Source organism: Ischnura elegans, chromosome 2 (genome assembly GCF_921293095.1).
Source record: "Ischnura elegans chromosome 2, ioIscEleg1.1, whole genome shotgun sequence".
NCBI lineage: Eukaryota > Metazoa > Arthropoda > Insecta > Odonata > Coenagrionidae > Ischnura > Ischnura elegans.
This window is the reverse complement of record NC_060247.1, coordinates 120,180,886-120,202,536: the sequence shown is the minus strand read 5'-3', so window position 1 is coordinate 120,202,536 and position 21,651 is coordinate 120,180,886. Positions and strand designations below refer to the sequence as shown.

General features: G+C 37.3%; 2 protein-coding genes across 5 annotated transcripts in view; both read left to right on the top strand.

Moving 5' to 3' along the window:
* The window catches only part of LOC124154532 (phospholipid scramblase 1), a 45,994-nt gene extending 40,767 nt beyond the window's left edge, over positions 1 to 5,227 (top strand). For 3 of the 4 annotated variants that reach the window (XM_046528331.1, XM_046528329.1, XM_046528333.1), the window contains one exon: positions 2,969 to 5,227. The gene's annotated coding sequence lies outside the window, so the exon portion shown is untranslated. Of the gene's footprint in view, positions 1 to 277; positions 291 to 2,968 lie in introns of all 4 variants that reach the window. The other variant, XM_046528330.1, reaches the window with a different exon arrangement.
* Positions 5,228 to 7,157: 1,930 nt separating this feature from the next.
* The window catches only part of LOC124154531 (WD repeat and HMG-box DNA-binding protein 1), a 34,091-nt gene continuing 19,597 nt past the window's right edge, over positions 7,158 to 21,651 (top strand). Inside the window, exons 1-12 of the mRNA XM_046528328.1 lie at positions 7,158 to 7,329; positions 7,407 to 7,518; positions 7,599 to 7,750; positions 7,913 to 8,021; positions 8,103 to 8,375; positions 8,618 to 8,742; positions 8,818 to 8,968; positions 12,005 to 12,173; positions 12,303 to 12,421; positions 13,513 to 13,697; positions 13,872 to 14,119; positions 18,995 to 19,263. Of these exons, the coding sequence (XP_046384284.1) occupies positions 7,253 to 7,329; positions 7,407 to 7,518; positions 7,599 to 7,750; positions 7,913 to 8,021; positions 8,103 to 8,375; positions 8,618 to 8,742; positions 8,818 to 8,968; positions 12,005 to 12,173; positions 12,303 to 12,421; positions 13,513 to 13,697; positions 13,872 to 14,119; positions 18,995 to 19,263 (1,989 nt within the window). The 5' untranslated portion in view covers positions 7,158 to 7,252. The remainder of the gene's footprint in view (positions 7,330 to 7,406; positions 7,519 to 7,598; positions 7,751 to 7,912; positions 8,022 to 8,102; positions 8,376 to 8,617; positions 8,743 to 8,817; positions 8,969 to 12,004; positions 12,174 to 12,302; positions 12,422 to 13,512; positions 13,698 to 13,871; positions 14,120 to 18,994; positions 19,264 to 21,651) is intronic.

Sequence of the window (21,651 nt, the reverse complement as noted above, 5' to 3'; positions counted from 1 at the left end):
TAATCATTTTACTGTCAGATTAACTGCGTATATTCATGGTATGTTATTGGGGATTTCTAGAGACCTTGTTGAAGTACATATTGCATATACATATTTCCCTGCTTGAGTAGTTTAGTGTAGAAATATATTTAACAATCAGCATCTTTTCCGACGAATGCTTAGGTTTATATATGTATTTTCTTCCTTAGTCTTTATTGTTTGATCACACTGCTGGTACTTGCATAATCATGAAGTAGGCTTTTCATCTAATACCTAATGTGTTTTTTCATGCAAACAGATGTGCATACCAGGTGAGATTTCTTGTTGCAATTGTAAGAAAATATGTCTCTGAATTGTGTTAGGTTTTTCCTTTCACAATTTAATGTTCTGCATTATGCAAATATCATCCTTAGGTCATTAACATCTAATATATAAAATTCTCGTGTCACGCTTTTTTGTTTCCAAACTCCTCCGTAACGGCTGGACTGATTCCTATGAAATTTGGTGTGTATGTTCAGTAGGACTGAGGATATGTTGTAAACTATATTTCATTCTTTTCCAGGGCCCATGAGGACCTAGAATGGGCCCTGAGTCATTTCCATAAGAAATACATGTAAAGTTCGTTTTTAATGACTGCAGACCTTTTTTCTTTTGCATATTTAAATTAGTGATAATGGCCACATTAAGTTGAGACATATACCATTGGAAAGAAAAAGAAATGCACATTCTTATTCTTGCAATCAAATTTCGTTTTCCTCATGATTTACGGTGAATTTAGAAAAAAAACATCCAAAAAAAGCTGAAATTGTAGCATTTTTGGCTTACTGTCCCCTTGACGACAATCAGTATTGTTTGTCATTTGAAATCTCTTTCTATCCCCATAAATTATGAATGGTATGTTCCAAGGAGATGTATTACTACCACAAATACCTAGTATTCCGACAGATGTGCCAATTGAATACAAACGGGTTCAATTTCCAATTAGATTGGCATTCGCAATGACAAGTCTCAAGGCCAAACGATGTCTTTTTGTGGCTTTGAGGCACACCGTGTTCTTCATACAGACAATTTATACATGGCATGTTCACACGTGGGTAAACAATCTAGTTCGTTTGTTTTGGCTGAAGATAGATTTACTAAAAATGTTGTTCACTCCATTGAACTAAGAGGCTGATAATATTTTTTTTTTAAGTCATAATTTGTGATAGAGATGTCATTTTAAATTTATTGATTAATAGCAGGCCACCCGGTGTTTCTCGGGAAGTATATTACTATGAGAAGTGGGAAACTTGGAACTGGGAATTCATGGTCACATGGCAGGATTTTTAGGTAAAAGAACAAAGCAGATCTGATGATGGTATGCATGTATAACTGCAAACAATGGAAACAATGATTTCTGTATATCGCGCATGGGATAAGGATGATAGGTAAGAGCAGAATCCTTTTAGTTATGTTACACGAGACCGTGTCAAGGGTTTTATCTAGCCAGCAGGATTAGCAACCACAGAAGTTACAGGAAGTGACATAACTAATGGTAATGAAATAAGGACGCATTGGACAAACCAAAAGTAGCACTGTGATTTGGGAGCATGAGATGCACCTACGAACTAGGCACATATTATGCACGCAACATCATATAATAAGCTTTATTCCTATGGAATTGCAGTGACACACTCATTACCACTTGTAAATTGCATGTACGGTTAGTCCTCTTCTCATGAACATTCGATTTACGAACTTTCAGAGATGTGAATATTGGAAAAATTCGAGCGAGCCCAAAATTTCAAATTTCGCGCCTTTCGAGTTGGCCGATGTGAAGAGGTGTGGTGTATAGGAACTCGCACTATGGGCACAGTCTGAAAAAAGTATCATTTAATCCATTGTGAAGTCTGGAACTGTTGAGTGTATTGCCCATTCTTCCTTCCCGCGCACAGCAATTTTTTTCGGCTCCAGCTGCATCGCACTGGCAGCTAGATCAGTTCATCAAAATAAGTAGTGAGTTAACACACAATTGTAATGCAATGTTGTATTATGCAGGATAACTGCACTTTTCGATGCCATGGTTAGGTTTATCAACTTCCGAACAAAGTCTCAGAACGCATCTTGTTCGTTTATCAAGGACTTACTATGTTTGGCAAGATATCAACTCTCGATTGCATCATGCCGCATTCTTCGATTGAGGAAATCAAACGAATGTTCTTGTTTTTATATACTTGTGGGTAATTTAATCCTGTATATTATACACTTGACTCTGAAGCTATTCCACAGTGGACTATATGTACAAGAGACTGGACAAGAGACAAGATTGAAGAGACTGGAAATTTTGGCAAAGTGTGCTTTTTTGCGGTTGCGGAGAGGTTTTTTTACTGAATATACAGATAGAAATATGGATTTTAAAAATAGAAACAAATCATGTTTGAACTAGAAGTAGCCCTCACCCCCAATATTTAAGTTGCCAAGGCTGGACATGACACAATATATGACACAGTACTGTTATTAAGTTGTAATGGAAGTGGATCCCAGAGAAAATAAGCAAAATGAAGCATCACAGTGGACACCCCTGGTCTTGTTAACCTGATGTAGTGGTGTTGTGCTACATTTCGAGCCTGCCGTGTAAACATTAGTCAAATTTATGTGAATTGCAAAGAAAAAAATTTTCCTGAACCAGGAGTCTAATCATGGACTTCTATTTTTTCCAAAGGCCCATTGTTCAATTCCCTGTGTACAGTAATTTTTTCTCATGGCAACTCAAGAAAATTTCACTGATTTTTGTGTGGCAGGCTCAAAGTGTTACTCTCTCCCACCAGGGATGTAGTTAGAAATTTGCTTAGGGGGTGCTTCGGTGGTATTTGATCAATAGTAGTTAGGTGGTACACCAGTTATTTGTCGTCAATGCATATGAATTGGAAAACCATAAATTTCATTAAATAAGCTCTGTTTATAAGTGTCCCATTCATGCATACTGATACTCAACTTTTCTATTTTTCAGGATCTGATATTTTTAATGAACCTAAGGGATTGGTCGATGCATTGCCTCTAATGAGCTACAAATTCCGCTCCATTTATTGCCTACTTACTAAGTGTTGGGGTGGATTGGATGAATACTTTCCTAAATTTTTGAAGCCATGTTAACATATAATACAAATCATTGAAGTAACAACTGTTCTTTTATAAATGCAGAGGATTATTTTTGGACTATACACAGCAGCTGTAATTTTATTTGTAGATTGTGGCAACAAGCTGAATATTTTATAGTTTTTCACTTTTATGGAAGGGATATATGTGTATTCTTTTTTTTTCACATTTTCATTTTTCATGTAAATATCATGTATTAATCACCATTTAAATAAATGTATTTACAAGTTTCGAGAAAATATTTTTGAATAGAAGAATGCAGGGTGGTTCAGCCATGAGAAACACTCACTTAGTGCCTGTGCTATGTGTACAGTATGCCATTTAGATTCTTCTAGTCAAATATTCTATTCATGGAGAGCTACAATAAGACTTAACATTATAAAACATAATTTAATTTTTATATGGAGTTCCATGCTAACTCAGCATCAAGGTGTTATACATTATTAGTTTTTACTGTCTGAAATTGTGTGCTCTATTACTCTACACTGATGACAGGCTAGGAAACTAATTACAGTGGCTTTCAATATAAATAACACTAAAAAACCTTAATGTATTATCATCGGCTTGCATATGGTATAACTGGTGACTTTGTATAAATATGTGAAAGATAGTTCAACTAATATAAAATTTTATGAGGAACTTATAATCAATTCGTAATACAATTGTGAATTGCCATTTTGGTAAATATTGAAATGCTAGAGAGATTTAAATAACTAAATGTTATGATCAATATTTTTAGATGAATGCAACTTTGTCACAAGATTACTTGTGGGTGGCTCTGTGAAGGTTTTCCGCTGGCAAGTCCATGGTTATTTTCTCAAATTTGTCGAAATATATTTTAAAAATTTGCTAATGAGGTGCCAATTTAATCATTCTGCCAAATGTTAAGTGTAATCATGTGACAAAATATATGTCTATGTATGTCATAGAACTTAAATTAATCTGAGAAGATGTGTCATTCTGGACCTCTGAATTCTTGCTTTTGTTAAGGGACCGCCCTCAGGCATTTGGGGGCCATGGGCAATTATACATCCCTTCTGGACCTTAGAGAATACATTGAGAAGTTTTTCGGGGTTCCCTCTTGGTCCTCCTCTAGCTATAATAAAACTTTTAATATAGCATCAAATGTTCTCATTACTTAGCCAACACTTGTTCACTAACTTTTTTGTTCATTTGCGAGGAAATAAGCTGAAATTAGGAGGCGGAAATTTGAAAGTCTAATTTATATGCTAGTGGCCCAAAATGTAATGTATTTGTAGTAAATATAGCCACTTCATGCTATCATTGATGAGCCATCTTCTTTTGCTCCACTCTTTATGTTAGCCCACTTGAACATTTTGTCTTCACTATTGCACAATCATAATATCAGTCACAATCATTGTCATTGAAAACTCCCTTTTACTGATGATTGCAAAAGTTGGCCCAGATAGCTTTGATCATAGGTCTCTGTTCTATAATGAGATTGCTCTTCCATTACATCTGGATCTTAATACATTAAATTATTTCCTTATGCTTGAATTGCTAGTGCATATATCACTTATACAGCAGATATTTTTACCTTCATTTCATGAGTAAGCTAGGCCAAATTTTTCTTTCATTATTTCAGTGTGCATTTTAAAGTCAGAAGTACATGTGAGGCTACCAAAATAAATTTGCTAGTTTTTAAATAAGAATTTGGTGAGTTAGTGTCAAAGAAAAACTTTCCTGAGCTTTTGTGAGTTTTCGATGTGATTTATGAAAAATAACTTAAAATGATTTTTATTTTACAATAATAAGATTCTCAATTCGAGAGGATTTCCATGTTGAGGCCTCTGCTTGTGTGACATAACTGATTCAAGTGCTTGATTGTTGTTGATGTGTGAACTGCATAGCATTTGCTGTTATTGTTGTTGTAAATAAATAAAGTCAAAAGTTTAATTGATTGGCATAAATTCCCTGCTTATTTTCATGAAGTCAAATGTTCAAATATTTTCTTGTATTCCTGTAAATGCATTCCTTCATGTAAGTGAAACATTTAAAGCATACTTTTATATGAGGTTACCTCTAGGTTTCATTGGTGCCTAGGTGTTGTATCACATGTTTGTCTGTTATTAATAAACTCATGTTCCATGTGCATCTTTTTTTTTTCCATCATACTCAACTTCTGGTATAGTTTGAGCCTGCGACTTCAACAGCATAGATATTCTCTTAAAATTACGGTGAGGAAAAAGTCTCCAAAACCAAGCATGTAACCATATACATATAGTTTTTCCAGCCCTCTTAGCAGACATGAAATTATTTTTGACTGTGTGTATTATACGTAAAAATCAACCATTTTGAGCAAAGATACATAAATGCAACTTTTATCACCCACACACCTAAAGGAAAGAGATCATCAAAGTGGCTGCTATTGCATTTAGCAGTATGTGTTTGCGTTCCTAAGTACCTTTTCTTATTCGTATCAGGTGTATTACTTCCTGAGTATCTTTCAGGAAAATAATGCTGCACCTATGCAGCTGCATTTTATGTCTCGTAGTGAATTTTGTGACAAAAGCACTAGATATTTCACTTACCAAACACAGTGGTGCATCAAATTTCAATAGGTTATTGCAATCCCCTTTAATCAAATTGTTATTGCCAAACAGCACTTATTCAACATCTGTTATTATCAATGTTGGTTAGCAATTGAATAGAAGTAATCTCATCATTTGTAATGATTACTTTGTATGAATTATAATTGTTATTTGTAATTTACTCCTTACGGTGAAAGAGAAATCGTTACTTTCATTGTAATCGTTACTTACTATAGTTGAAAATTACTTTACTCGCTCCCACTTAAACTTCAGTTATCTTCTGGTAGCTTTGCTGGCCAAGCTTATTAGTGTTGCTACTTAAATTAGTCTAGAGGGAACACCTCTTTGTGCTCCAAGTTCGGGCTTTGCTCTCTGGCTGTGGCGCTGTGCACACAAGTTGGACTGCTTGTCACATAATATGCTGAGCACTTGTCCGGTATAGACCTCAGATTTCCAGTGGGGAGAATGACGCCTCGGTAGCATAAATGGTTAAAGTACTCAGCCAGAAATCGCGGGATCCAGGTTCGAATCCCGGTCAAGGCAAATGATTTTTCCTCTGTGGATTTTTCTCACAACTTAGGAGACATATGTTAAAAAGACAATCTCGTGGAAAGTGACCACTTACCTCACTTTGTGGAAAATACTTGGTTTTCCAGTGTATGGCACAATTTCATTAAGAGTATTAAGCAGCATAATATTTGTATACAACAATAATATGTCACTGGTTCAACTTCAAAATAGTTGGAGCTTGGAAAATAAGGCCCAGGAAACAATGCTAGCAATTGAGCATGATTGCTGAGAAATTGGTTCAGAAAGCTGAGAGTCCTTGCAAACTCACCAAACTTTCACCTGGAGACAACTGGTTTGTGGCCCAGTGCATGCAGCGTCAGGACTGCTGTTCTATGTTCAAATCCTGGGTGGAGTCATAGACCCAGGTAAGAAATACAGTATGAGATGGCCTATTGAGGGAAAGGACCACTGGCCCACTTACCCAGAATTAGTGAATTTCACTTACCAATGTCTTAGTAAGAGGTGAGCTATAACCTCATCTATCCAAACCAATCTATTGGCATGGAGTGGTTTAACTATCCCTCTTCCATCAATAGAGGATGAATGATGACCTGAAGAAGAATGTAAATCTGCATCCTCCCATATTCTTCTTAAGGCTGCACTCATTACACCATCTGCTTTTATCGACAAATATCAAGGCCATGACAAAAAATGCTCAGTTTGCACAGATGCACGAGCTGCCTTCCTTCTGCCAAGCACCACAAGTCCGACTGTATATATTTTTTAATGAATAGAGATAGAGGTCAATTTTATTTGAAGAAATTAATTTTAAAAATAATGAATTTTACAATTTAAACATTAAAGGCCAAAAATATTCTAATTTAACTCAAATATCGTTTATTATTCCACGATCAGAATCAACAATCGCACAAAGCTTGTTGAAAGTGCCTCTCGTTCGTGACGTCAATAACAAGCGACAGTCGAAATGCGATCATTGAATCACTAAAGCGCGCCAACCTTTTATGGAGTATGTTTCATGTTTTACTTCGTGTTTTGTGAAATTTTATTAAGTTATAATGGCACCTTCTCAAAAACCTCTGCGATATGCTCATGCTGATGGCCATACTGATTTATGCTATTCTGATGATGGGAGGTAAGGTTTATATATGGTGACGATTTGTATTTGCTCTGGTTTGAAAATTCTAGCTCTCCTGTTGTACCTAATTTTAGGCATATGATTACTTGTGGAAGTGATGGTGATGCGAGAATTTGGGCAGGGTTCGAAGATGATGATCCGTTTTCCACAGTGGTCGGTGAGAAAGCTTTCGCTGTTGCTTTTTGGGTAAATTTTTTCATGATCTTCTTGTCTAGTGTTTACCATTCTATTCACTTCCCCTGTACTAATGGAGTATCACTTTCTAGGGTGATAGGTTTTACATCGGGAACGATAACAACCATGTGCAAGCATACTCTTTTCAAGGAAAATCTCGCGATGGTATTGTTACTCGATTCACTGCTCCCGTTACCCACATCGCTGTTTCTAGAAAAGGAGATACAATTGTGTCTGGATCATGGTAATCAGTGTAATTAGTAGTCCCTTAAGTTATCGAAGTTTAAATGTTGATTTATAGTATTTATTACGTTAGATACTTTATTCAGGCAGTCCTCATTTAATTATAATTTCTCTTTAATTTTTTCGATGGCAATGTTTGATTTTAATGCATTTTTATTTTCAGTGACATGACTATTCATGTTACCGATAAAGAAACCCTGAAGGATAGAATATTCTCTGGGCATAAAGCTCCAATTCTTGGCGTAGCTATTGATCCGAAAGAGAAGTATTTGGTACGTCTTGAGGCAACCATGCATTTTAAGACTGGCGAATTTCGTTAATTCTAAGGATTTCATAGAATTGTTTTCTTTTAGGCCTCTTCAAGTTGTGATGGCAGCGTGAAAATATGGTCCTTACTGGATGGGAAAGACTTGAAAACATGGGGTAATATAATTGAACCTACCAACGACTTCAGCTTTGCAAAAGCTCTTGGTAGAGCAGCTTGGACTCCTGAAACGGGTAGTTATTTAGCTATTCCTTCAGGAAAGAGCACAGGATCGGGTGACAGATTACACTTCCAAGTTATTCTGGCTGAAAGAGGTACTTGGAATACCATGATTACTCTGTCGGATGAGCACATAAAAAAGGTATTTTAATTTTTTGTCGTGCATACCTAATTGTAAATTTCTGAATAGTGAGCAATGCCAATCTTTGGTTACCTACCTTTATGATCAACTCTTTACTCAAGTTTTTATGGGCTTTCTTTCTCATCAACATTACGCTCAAATAAGCAAATATGTAATTTTTAAAACCCTGCATTAAAATTATTGGAAAAATTGTTCCTCTTCAGCCAGTAATAAATTTTTATCCACCATTTACTCTAAAACAGCCCTTATCAATTGCTGCCTTTTCTCCGTGTGGAGGGTATCTTGCTGCCTCAGCCATAGGGGGTGAATTGATCATTTGGGATATCAACAGCACAAAAACTATTGTGAAGGAAACCCATGAATCGGGGTAATGTACAGCTATCTTATTATGTGCATGAAGAAATTATGTAGACATTGATGCTGATTTTCTTATTCTTGCTAGGTTACCAATGACAGCCATGGTTTGGAATCCATCAGGCAATGGTGAACTAGCTTTTTGCGACAACCAAGGACAGCTGGGACTTTTTGAGAATTGCATTCCTCAGTCTGCTGATTATTCCAAGCCTGATGATATTGGAGCTCCTGTTGACAATGTGAGCATGTTATTCCCAGAAAATTTTCTTTAAATTAGGAAACTTTGATTGTTCATCTTGACCTTTCAGTCAGTAGTTCGATAGATATGGATAGTCTTTATCTCGCTGTTGCTGTCAACGACCAATTCTTGGCCTTATGCTTGATATATTTGTTCCATTGATTCAAAATAATTTTAAACTGCATGGGTACTGTTTCAGTAGACGCTTGTTACCTAATGATCAATTCCACACACCCTCCTTGTCATTGAGTTCTGTTTATTGTAGTGTGCTAATCCCCATCTGCACACCTTTTCAATTACATATGTACAAAATTCTCTTCAATGTCAGGAATGTTCATTTAATAGGTTATGAGTGGTATTTATGTGGTGATCAAAGTGAGTATTCCAACAGGGCGATTATCCTTAAGATCGGCTATTCATTGGAGTCCCCACATTGAACGCAAAACCCTAACTCTCCCCATTCATGCCCCCTGGCTGCCCGAGTTTGTGTGCTGAGGCAATGAGATCAAGTTCAGTCCAATTAAGCCTAATATTCACATTTCTAGTCGACGTTCAGCTCTCTGCCTTGACTGCCTCAAGCATCCCACTTGGAGGGAAGCATTGGGATGGCATGAGTGGGTATGAGAGCTTGCAAAGGGATTTTCCATCTGGGGAATGCTATTCTCCCTGGGGTGTCTGCTTGGCTGTCACATGGCTGGTCACCCCTATTTGCTCTCTGAGACAGTCATGCCTGTTGCAGAACTTCAGAAGTTTTCTTAAGAGAAGTAGCATACAATACACATTTGTAGAGATACATGAAAATAGCGCTTTCATTTTAATTTTATATCATTTTCAATTACAGTGTATAGCATTTTGTAGCATCTATTTTATTTCTTTATTTTCATAATGTAGCACTGATGACAAAGTGTGATGAAACAGTTATTTGAAAAAATATGAAATAGTTTATACAGTGCAACCTCGATATAACGACACTCCACGGTACACTAATAAACACTCGCTATAGCGAATTGTCGCTTTACCGGAGGTGGAGCAAATAATAGCCAATATACCTGTTGCGAACAGATATACAGGAACAGGAGTGGTGCGGCGACAGATAAACATCTATCCGATAAACGTAAGCATAAATCCAGACGAAAGGCGATGTTTTTTTGCATCACTAAATTTCCTTACTCAAATAACGACTAACTATTCAAACAATTTATAAGCGCCGCACTGACTAAAAATCGTGCAAAGCATTGTTTCGTCAATCATTATATTTATCGAACGACAGTTTACCACATAAATTTGAGACTGAGCACTCCATTAACTTCATTTCTAACAGATCGCTAGCAATTACAGAGGTTAAGGAGTCTTGATGAAAGTCTTCCGGCGGTGAAACCCTCGCTATGGCGAGAGCCAACACCGAAAGGGTCTCGTAAAAACAAATTTTTTAACACGCTTATTATAGGGTCAATTGACGGTGCATCGGCTATCTCTCGTTATAGCGGGGGTGTCGCTATAGCCCGTACTCGCTTTAACGAGGTTCCACTGTATAATTATGGGGTATAACAATAATAAATTAAGGAATAAGACATAAAGATAATAATTAAAAATAATATTAGTAGCCTGAATATCATTTACACTAGTTGAACATCAACATTAAAGAAGTTTCAAAACTTTCTTCCTTCAGCCGGTTGCGTCTATCAATTACAAGTAGATTGTACTGGCTGAAAAACCTCTCTCCATCCACGATGCTAACTGGTGTCCAGATTGTGTTGAGTGCAGCATTACCAAACTCAGTTATTTCTTGGCAGATGGCAAGAAATATTTGCGTAACATCTCAGAATCGACCATGGTTCTCCCTCAACCTCTCTAGTGGCTGCTGATGAAAATACATGTAACCATCTATGAAGCAGTAAGGCCCATCGTCCAGTGGCATAGCGAGGGGCGGCCTTGGCACTAAATTTATGAATTTTGCCATCGAAATGCCAAATTTGCTTTGTAAATATCACAGGGTTCCCACTCAACTGTGAAAACCTTAAAACCGTGAATAAGTCGTGAATTTCTTCAACCGTGAAAAAACCTGGAAATAGCCAGGAAATTCGTCGTAAAACTTTAGAAACCTCTCAAACTTGATTGTAGATCTACGATTGACGGAACAAAAGAAAAATCGATTTGTCGATCCTATTTCAAGGTCAGTCACTCACAGACACTGTCCACGCATTTATCTGCACACGTGTATTCGAAGCGCAAATATTGGTCCGTGTGCCATGACGACAGACAGACATTAAGGCTGTGATTGGAAGACCGTTAACCAAAGTGATCATTAACCCAGGCGGGAAATCAAACACCTCTTCACTTCCCTGTCACCCTCCATTTTCCCACTCACAACCTTTAGCCGGCCCTAAATTTTCCCAACGATAGGCTATATCGTAAGAGCACTTTCATTGCTGCGTTTGCATTCCCGGCGTTTATCGTTTTTGCTATATTTTTAGTTAATGTGCGACCAGTGATTTTTATGTGATCAATTTTTCTTCCTAAAATGGCTTATCAACAGACGGTGAAAACCTGGAAAAAAACTTTAATTTTATAATTTAGTTAGAGTGGGAACCCTGTATCATAAAGGTCTAGTCATCGTGCCTATGTCATATTTATTTACATATATTGCATCAATATCGCACTTCGCGTTTGCGATTTTCACATATTACGACACATGTGGGTTAAGCCCTCTCTCACTATCTGTCGCTCACACTCCCACAGGTGGTCACATAAAGTTCGTTTTTGCGACTGATTGCAGGTCTCTACTGTGCAGCGTTTTGAATCAAACTTTTTTCATGAACTGCGTGAATAAATAAGGCAAATATTTGTCTTTCTATATTGTATTGTTTGTGTCAATGCTGGTATCTTTATGAATCATTTACTTGTGGTTAACTCAAACCTGTTACCAAAAAAGTGTGTGGCATCTATGTTTGCCATGTCATTACGAACAAGGACCTTCCATGGAATCAGTTGGCAGAATATCCTAGTGATTAAATGATCGCTTGCCTCTCTTCTTCAGGAAAAGGAAGAAAATGCATCAGTGTTGGATAACTTGGATACCTTGTCAAACATGATGGATGACGATGATGAAGACGATGAAAATGTTATTTCTCTGGAAAAAATTAAGTCTGAAGTTGGCTTTGGTGTTAGCAGCACAAGTAAGGAACCCGAAACAGCAAGTGTTGCAGGTGATGCCTCTTAATGATTTTGTCTTTGAATTAAATTTTGCATGGTAAAATAAAAAAAATGCCTTCACTAATCACTATTCTTTGTTCATACTGAAATTGACTGTACTTGGTCGTTTAACTTCTTTTCAGATGAAGAAGATGATTTGGATAAAAATATGCCTTTGATTAGTGGGTTGCCCAACTTTACAAAGTTGCAGAAGCCATTTCAACCCACCTCCACTCCAATTCACTTGCAGCAGCGTTTCATGGTGGGTGGCACTTTATTTCTCTGATGGATTGGTTCAGTTCCATTAAGGTTCTTGGATTAATTGTAAGCTAAAAATAATCTGCACTAGAATACAAGACTTGGTGCTTTCCTGGTGCATTATGTGGATAAATTCTCCACGAGATTCCCACCTGGTGGCTGTTCAGTCAGTGCCAATGTTTCAATGGCAAACTCTGTCATCCTCCTCAATGCCCCAAGGACAATGGCAGAGTTAGCCATTGAAATTTTCGACACTTACTGAACAGCTCACGTGGTGGGAATCTCATGGAGAATTCATCCGCATGCATTGTGCAAAAGCTAGTTTCAAAACTTATATTGAGCATAGTGAATATTGCATACTTAAACTCTAGCAATGTTGTGGAACCAATAACCTGGGTAAAAGCTTGATATGATATTGTAGGTATTTTTCATGATACCATAACAAAAGCATTAATAGCATTCCAGGGTTAGTTTCGGCCAGGAAAAAGTCAGAGAAATAATAATCTGGACTTAAAGTAATCAAAATTAGATTTTAATCTTAAATTAAAATGCTCTGGGAAAAACTTCAGAGGTGCATCAAAAAGGTGAATATAGGGGTTAAAACTGCAAACTGTTTCTGAGTTAGAACAGCGAGGGGAGTATTTTCTTTTTTTTTATCATTCAGTGAAAGAGAAGGTGAAGAAGTGGTCACGGGGGAAAAATTTGGCAGGCTGAAAATCCTAAGTTAAGCAACAGAGAGGGTAATCAATAATGGCATTTAGTTGTGATTCTATGCATGGCATATTCTATATATTTAATATGTACTTTATGTACAGCGAATTTGTTAGTATGTAGTTCCTATTTGTGATACAATGTGATATTTTATTTTTTGTTTTTAAAGCAGACAATCGGGCAGAAAATTTGGTTTCATGCAGAAAAATCTGAAGTTGACTACTGCAAATAGTCTTTTTAGCCTTTGTCTCATATCAGTGGATATCTTTTGATCCAAAGAAAGATATTCAGTTGGTTTTATTGCAAAGATATTTTAATTTTTAAGCTCGTGAACATTTTTAAAAATTCAGGATGAAATTTAGTTCTGCTGTCTATCCATTTTAGGTCTGGAATTCTGTAGGAATGGTCCGCTGCTACAACACTGAAGAAGAAAATTCCATTGATGTAGAGTTCCATGACTCATCAATACACCACCCACTCCATATACCCAACTACTTGAAGCATACTATGGCTGCTCTAACTAAAGAAGCTCTCTTGTTAGCTTGTGAAATGGATGATGAAACACCAAGGTGAGGAATAAATATTGCATATATTTGCTTCAAAATTTATTGGTACTTTATTTTTAAATGTAAGAAAGAGGACATTTAAATGGCACTATGTATGCACAGAAAAGATAAATTGAGGGTAGGAGCACGATTTTCAGAAAAAAATGGAATTGAAAGGGGTTAAATTGATGATTTCAGCAAGCTGGTGTGCGTGCTGATGAATTCGTGGGATGGGAGCAAGGAGTGGAACATGGACATGCCGGAGGGGGAAGAGGTGGTGGCGGTGGGTGCAGGCGCGGGATGGGCTGCCGTTGCCACCAATTCCTATTCTCTCCGCTTTTTCACGATTGGCGGCTGCCAGCGTGAGGTTATGTCCATTCCTGGACAAGTGGTCTGCCTCACCGGCCATGAACATTTCCTGGTTGTCGTCTTCCATGGTGGTATTGGTGAGTTTTATAAAAAAAAAGTTTGGGAACCTTCAGAAATATTGTCGTAATATGCACCTATTCTGAATACAATTTTCTGTACCCCTCCAATTTTTTATCATTTATCTCTCTTTCTTATTTTGTAAGAGATGTTTTACTTGAAAATTGCCTCTGTCAAATTTATGAAGGACATTGGCTTATGTGCCAGTCATGCATTTAATTTGTGAATGAAGGGCTAACTTTTGACCGGTACCATTGGACGTGTTAAACTGTGGTGGAGCTATTTGGTCATGAATGGAAGGAACTGAAACTAATTTTAGTTTCTTGAAAATTTTATTGCAAAATCCAATTTTGTTTTATGCATCAATAACTGGTGCTTATTAATGTGCTATGTCTCATTGCCAAGACCACCAAAACCCAGTGTATTGTATGCCCTGTAGTTTGCTGTATAAGTTGAAATGATATAGGAATTGCAGGATTTAAGGATTGGAGGTTCTTTGGCCATCCTATCGTCTAGTCCTGTAAGGCTGGCCAAAGCCATGGTAGTTTGGTAGTTATTTGTGCTTGCAATGATTACTTTTTACGAAATGCAATTTTTACTTGTAATTTACTCCTTACGAAGAAAGATGAATCGTTACTTTCATTGTAATTGTTACTTGCTCATAATCAATGATTAATTTACTGATTTCACTGATTTACCTCAGCGAATAGATAACTTCAAATCCCTGAGTACCATAATTTGCTTGTTTAGGCTCAGCCATCTTTACGTCTTAGCCTACTTATGATGGGTACAAAATATGACATCCCTTGTGTTGTTGCAGCAGTTATAGCTGTATGTATGGAAAGTGAAATATGCAATTTCTATGACTCAATTATTACTACGTATGTGCAAGTAGCACTTTTTAATCTCGAGTCGGGTTGAAAACTACACGCGAGTATCGAGTCGAGTATGATAATTTCTGGACCAAAATGATGCATACTCCACTTTATTCTCATTTTTCCAACCCTCATGAATTTTCTATTCTGAATGCTTTGATTGATATGAAAAGGTAAAGATAATGAGCAATGTTGATGTTTATTGTGTCAGAATTAGGAGATGAATGAAAATCAATGTGCCTTAAACAATTCCAGGCACAACTGAAATGAATTAACCTCTATATTAATATGTCGAAAATTTAAATAATACATATATGTTTCAAACTGCTCGGAAAAACCCTAAGTATATGTATTTGTATAGCTATAATAAAGATTACATACTACGTAAGTGAATTATGTGATATTTGATCCTTTCAAATTCTCATGCAGATAAACCAATTGTTCCACAAGCTCAGGCAGCCGGTTTTGACGTCTCCATGTTACAGTATTACTGCTTGCAGAAAATTGTTATTCGCTGTACACTTGTGGCTGGACAAGTACTTTATTGCCAAAATTGGAAGATTTCAGAACCTTTTGAAATTTTATAAAAATTATATCAACGATTTTAATGGATCTCGAATCTTCATGTGGATGAAGCGAACGAAATACAGTAGAACCCCGTATTTGCGTTATCGGAATTTACGTTTTCCCGCAAATTGCAAGTTTTTTTCTGGGTCCCGTCATATTTCCTATCTCTCCAATGTAAATAGAACCCTGTATTTACGCCGTGTTTTTTTCGTTTTCCCGCCATGTGCACCACGACGTGCCGACTAAAAAAAAATTATTTGCGTACTAAAGCAATTAATCGTGCATATCAGCCCATAAAAACTGTCTTTTGGCTTCCTTTCGCGCATTTTTATTTAAAAATCCAAGAGAGAGAGACGTAATGAGAATTATTTTCGGGAAGAATTTGAATGTGGCGGGACAGAACGCCACTAACGTCGAAAAGTTGAACTACGTCATCTCGTTTTCTGTCAGCGGCGAAAAGATTCATGATACGAAAGTAGGTGTTTTGAGCAATCGAGCTATGTAATAATTATAATGCAAGAACTCCTGAAGGAATGTTGACAGTAATCATGTAGTCGATAATTTGATACGAGAGTTTGAAAGGAAACCAGACGTGATGAAACGTGATAAATGCCGTAACTATAAAACTTCACCGACAACTGGGATCATTTGCGCTGACTTCATTCAACAGTTGCGTAGCAATTATGGGTTAATTAAATACTTAAAAAAACTTATTTAAACTTGAATTATCCCATTCAAGTAGCAGTGTATCGCAAACTATTGTAAATTTCAAAAATTATGAAGTCGCAAGACAGTTTGTACTACGCACTTGATCGCCGAGGAGTAGTTCAGACACTCGTGTGTTGCCAAGTTACCCTCAATTCGTACAGGAAATAGAATTTATCCGGCTTGAAAATGGGAATTCGAGGTGAAAAACGGACATTTTTAATTGACGAGAAAATGAAAATTTTAGAGCTAGTCGATTCCCACACCGGAACCCGCATCGATTCAAACGCTGGCGAAGCAACTCGAATGTTGGGACTGGCAATCCGATCGGATTCCCAGTCTCAACATTCAATACCGTGGTGAAAAATCGCGATGCCATTGTAAAATATGCAAACCAGTGCGGCCATTTATCAAAAAAGAGAATATATGTGAAGAATTCCAGGTAAGAAGAAATAGAACGAATTCGAAAAGAATAGTTTTTAGGTGCAAGATCATCAAATGTCCCTGCAAATGGTGTCATCTAAAGGCCTGTTTACATAGTACATTAACCCGTACAAGTTAATGTCTAAATTATGAACACGAAAATGCACCGTGTATTCACCCAACTTGTGCGTATGCATGAACAGAAAATAGAACCTGTTCAAATTTGGTTCATGCATTCGTAGTCGGATTTAGGGGCAGGGGACGTGCCCCCCCCCCCCCCCCAGATGCTTAAAAAAATAGACAAAATTTGCATACGGTTATTATAGGAGGCTCTATTGGGGGGGGGGGGCACGTGTCCCCCCAGACACTTAAAAAATATGCAAGATTTTTAATACCGTCCGGTTATCATTGCGTTCCTTTTGTATGACGTGGTATCATTGTGCCCCCCCCCCCTCTAGAACAAAATCCTGGATATGGCACTGCTTGTGCCCCCCAGAAAGAAATCCTGGATCCGCCTGATGGTCATCATTACGTTTGCTTTGCTTTGTGTATTACTAAAGGAGGCTTAATCATTTAATTAAATAAGAATAACTTTGATATAAAAATAAAGAGAATTGTTTAAAGTCATCGTTATATCTTGCTTTTAATCTCAATTAAACAAGATCTTTTGCCTGTCAGGCCCTCTGTGCCCTTCCCAGAAAAAAATCCTGGATCTGCCCCTGCCTACAATCGTACGTGCTAATGTATCGTGTAAACAGGCTCAAAGGCCCTTGAGAAAAAGTATTTCCCCACAAGATTGGGAATCAAAGATTCCATGGCATCTATAATAATGGTTGGTTGGATAGATTCAAAAATAGGTACAGTCTTGTATATAAGATGGTGAGTGGTGAAAGCAAAGATGTTAACAAAGAGACAGCAACTCAGTGGAAAGAATCTGAATATATTAGAGTTCTGGAAGGGTTACAGCCCAAAAGATGTTTTCAATGCAGACAAAACAGGATTATTTTTCAATTTTTGCTGCCAGCAAAAACACTGTGCTTCTGAGGGAAACAATGTTATGGAATAATGCTTAGTGAGCAATTAAAAAATTAACATTTCCAAAGCCAGTATATGAATAAAAGTGAAAATTCTCTATTTCCCGCTATTTGCATTTTCCCGCAATTTACACTTTTTTTCTTGGGTCCCTAGAAAAGTGTAAATAAGGGGTTTTACTGTATAGAACTTTGATATTGCTAGATTTGTTGGGCAAAAAAAATCCATATTTCTCATGTCGTTTAATCAACTCTTGTTTTTTATGTTCAAGAAATAAACTAAATGCAACAAAGAAATAAATAAAAATTACGGATGTATGCAGTAATCACAAGGCTAAAAGATTGTGATGTCAAACCATGGAAGAAGTCAAACACCAGGAAAAACCGGCATAGCCCGGTAACAATTCAAAATTACATAGGTATTTTTCTTTCTTTCAGAAATCTTAATAGTTCTTTGGGTATTTTCTCGGCTTTTGAGTCAAGAGAGTTGGATAGGGAACAATATTATCGCATAAGAAAGTATGAGCTATGCAATAGTCCACTCCAATCACTCCGATTACGCCGCCGGGTCAGAAAGCGATCGGCCGTCAAGGCTTACGATAAGGTATTCGGCAGCCACATGGACAACTACAGAGTATATAGCAAGCTGAAACTCCAAGGCTAAGGCAATTGAATCGCTTATCGACTTCAAAAACGATATTATTACATGATATAAAAGATAGTGCCTCCTGTCAGTAGATTTCTGATCTTACTGGCCACGACAGCTCTGTAACAGAAACTACTCGACTCGACTTTTCGAGTACTCGCATATCCCTAATTATTACACATTTTTTTACATACTCTTCAACAGTTTCCAGGTGGTCACCAGAGTGGACAATCTTTCAAGAAGTAATTGTAATTTTACTGATGACTTTTTAGTATCAGTAATTTGTACTCATAATTGATTACTAATTTTACAAAGTAACTGTAATTCAGCCCAGTTACTTTTTCTCAATTTTACCGAGACTGCTTGAATGTCCCTCAGCTTTATGATAGGTAAGCCCATTGTGCCTGTTAAGGGTCCTCGCAACTGCCTGACATTCGTGTTTAGCTGATGGGTTTTTTTAATCCCAATATTCGCACCATCTGCAAGTGGATGAGTCTGAAATGGCCATGAGGTGCGGATGTCTCATTGCTTGGCAGTGGCGAGTAAGTACTCCCGCTAGCATTCGAGGTTGACTTCTGGTGGGGGGCATAAAAAATGGTGCACTCTTTCAGTTTGATTTTAAAGGAATCTTATATGCGTCTTTTATAGGAGTCGATGGAGACCAGCATCTGTTTTACCAAGTGGTCAAGGTGGGCAGTCGGAGTGCTGGTGGGGCTGGATTGTTGGCGCATCCCCCTCAGCCCCTTCCCCTCTCCCAGAAGTCAACTCTCTCGTGGGTTGGGTTCACGGATGAGGGGTCCGTGGCCACGCAAGATTCTTTGGGTGTGATTCGACTGCTCTTCACTGCAAGATCAGACAAAGGAAGCAACTCCAGCAGTGCTGGCTCTTGGGTCCCTGTTTGTAAAACCAACTCAAACGTAAGCATCCTAAGTTTTTATATCTACTAATAGTGCTAAAATATAAAGCTTCAATTTCATGATCATTATTTTCTGTCCCCTTATCCTTTAAGGAGATTGGCTTGAAAAGTGAAATAATTAAAGTAGAACAGTATAAAAAAACTAGAGAGCTAAAGTTTATCTATCTATTGAAGCAAGAAACAATTGTACCAACCGATGTTCCTTTTTGCAAGAATTGTGTTTGAAATTACATACAATTTGTCATGAAAATTGCCATCAATTGGGGAAAATTTTAAAAAATTCATGGAATCATGTCAATCTTGACAAAAACTGACTTGCTGTGCAATTTCATCAGAAATAAAACGATGTGATAAAATCTGCACTTCAACCCATTATTTTTTTGAGATATTAACCAATGTTTGCATTCATTCCAGACAAAATACATACATTAGTTGGCGATTTACATTTTAAGTTTAATAAAAATTTTAAATGGTGATGCGAGCAGTATAAGATGTTGCTAACCTCCCTTTTGCAAATTTCGGTCAATGTATATTGTATTTATTTGATCTGCTGTTTATAATTAGTGATCTGCTGTATCTTTTATAATTTGACTGCACATTCTATTGACAAAGCTCACCGTACACAGTCAATTGCAACTAGTGTAAACACCGATCAACAACGGAAGTAATTTCCTTCTAGAATACTGCCGAATTGGTTAGCATAAAAATAATCTCCTTATATGGGAGATACTTATTTAAGAATATTCTTGTGTTAAAAATTAGTGAAATCATAGATTTTATGAATATATTTCTGAAATATAAATATGGAATTGGCACTATTGTCTTGATAAATAAAATCACCATTTAAATATAAAATTCAAACTGTGGATTGCTTTTCTTGGGATGCTTATAATAATAAGTTTAGAAAGAAAAGACAGCCGGGGGAGAGTGATGAGTCCCATTAAGAGTTTGGGATGTGAAGAGCCAGGGTGGTTGCTATTACACCCATGTCTCGTATAGCGCAATTTCGATTAGCGCAATTTCGATATAGCGCAAATTCGTTCCTCGGGGAAACATTGCAACGCAGTGTAGCCTAATCAAAAATCTTAAACGCTCTCGTGATAAAACGTGAACTTGCGCTAAGTACACACGAAATTTCTATCAATTTACGCATATTAATATTATTTCTTGCCTCAAATCTTCTTTTTTGTTTATATATTAATCGAAATTCATTGCTGCGCAATTGCCAAAAATATTACTCGTCATTGGGTCTAGATAGCCGGCCTACCGAAGATTTATCTCGTCTCCTTAACAGAATGATAATAAATAATTTAGATCGTTAATTAAGCGTGGGGCTAGTGGAAATGAGTTTTTTTTTCAGCAATACGGTTTGAGACGTATTTTTGCCGTCGTTGGTTACCGGGCGATTGACTTCCAGGTAGAGAGTCTACGCTAAAGCCCTCAAGGTCATCGGTATTCACGGGGGAGAAATAGAGCGGTGACCGAGTTGCGCATGAATAGCATCAACACATAAAAGGGTCCGCTATAGAGTCTTAAACACAATGGCTTCGTTCCCTCCCCGCAGTAATGGGCCTTCTGCGTCTCAGGAATACAGTTCAGCAGAAGAAGGTGATTTAGATAGAGCCATACAGAGTAAAAACCAAGAGAATATGGCAAAAAATAGGAATGCGTGTAGAAAAATCAAGAATTTATCAAGAAAAACCATTAACCCAGAAGAGGACTTGAGAGAGGTCAATTGCTTTGAAAATGGAGAGCGTCAAAGCGATATTGCGCGGAAGTTTAAACTCACGATGCCTTATTCTGAATAAAGACGAAGCTAAAATATCAGTGACCTCAGCCGCACCAACTCAACCAAGCGGTCTACACATACGGAAAGTTCATGGTGAATCAGTACAAAAAGACGAGAGTGGTAATCACTCCAAGACATTATGTGAAAGCTCCGGTTGGTTCCAGAATTTAAACGGCAAGCAGGTATATTCAGTGCGGCGATATCAGGTGAATCTGCAAATGTTGATAGCGCAGCCACCACAACATTTTCTGATGAACTCCAAGCTGTTATTGAAAGTGGCTCCTCTCCCCCTCAACTAGTTTTTAGTGTTGATGAGACGATATTCTTTTGGAAAAGAATGCATTCTCGTTCATTCATTTTCAGGGAAGGAAAACCTGGGTCAGGTTTCAAGGCATTTAAAGACTGTTTCACGTAGCTGCTAATGACTCGGAGGACTTCAAATTAAAATGATTTATCATTCATAAACTCCGCTAGCTATGAAATGGCATTTAAAGTAGCCTTTTCCTGTCATTTCGATGAGCGACAAAAGAGCCTGGGTGACACAATAGTTGTTTTTAGACTAGATTGAAAAATCATCAACTGCCGGCAACGCATTACGAT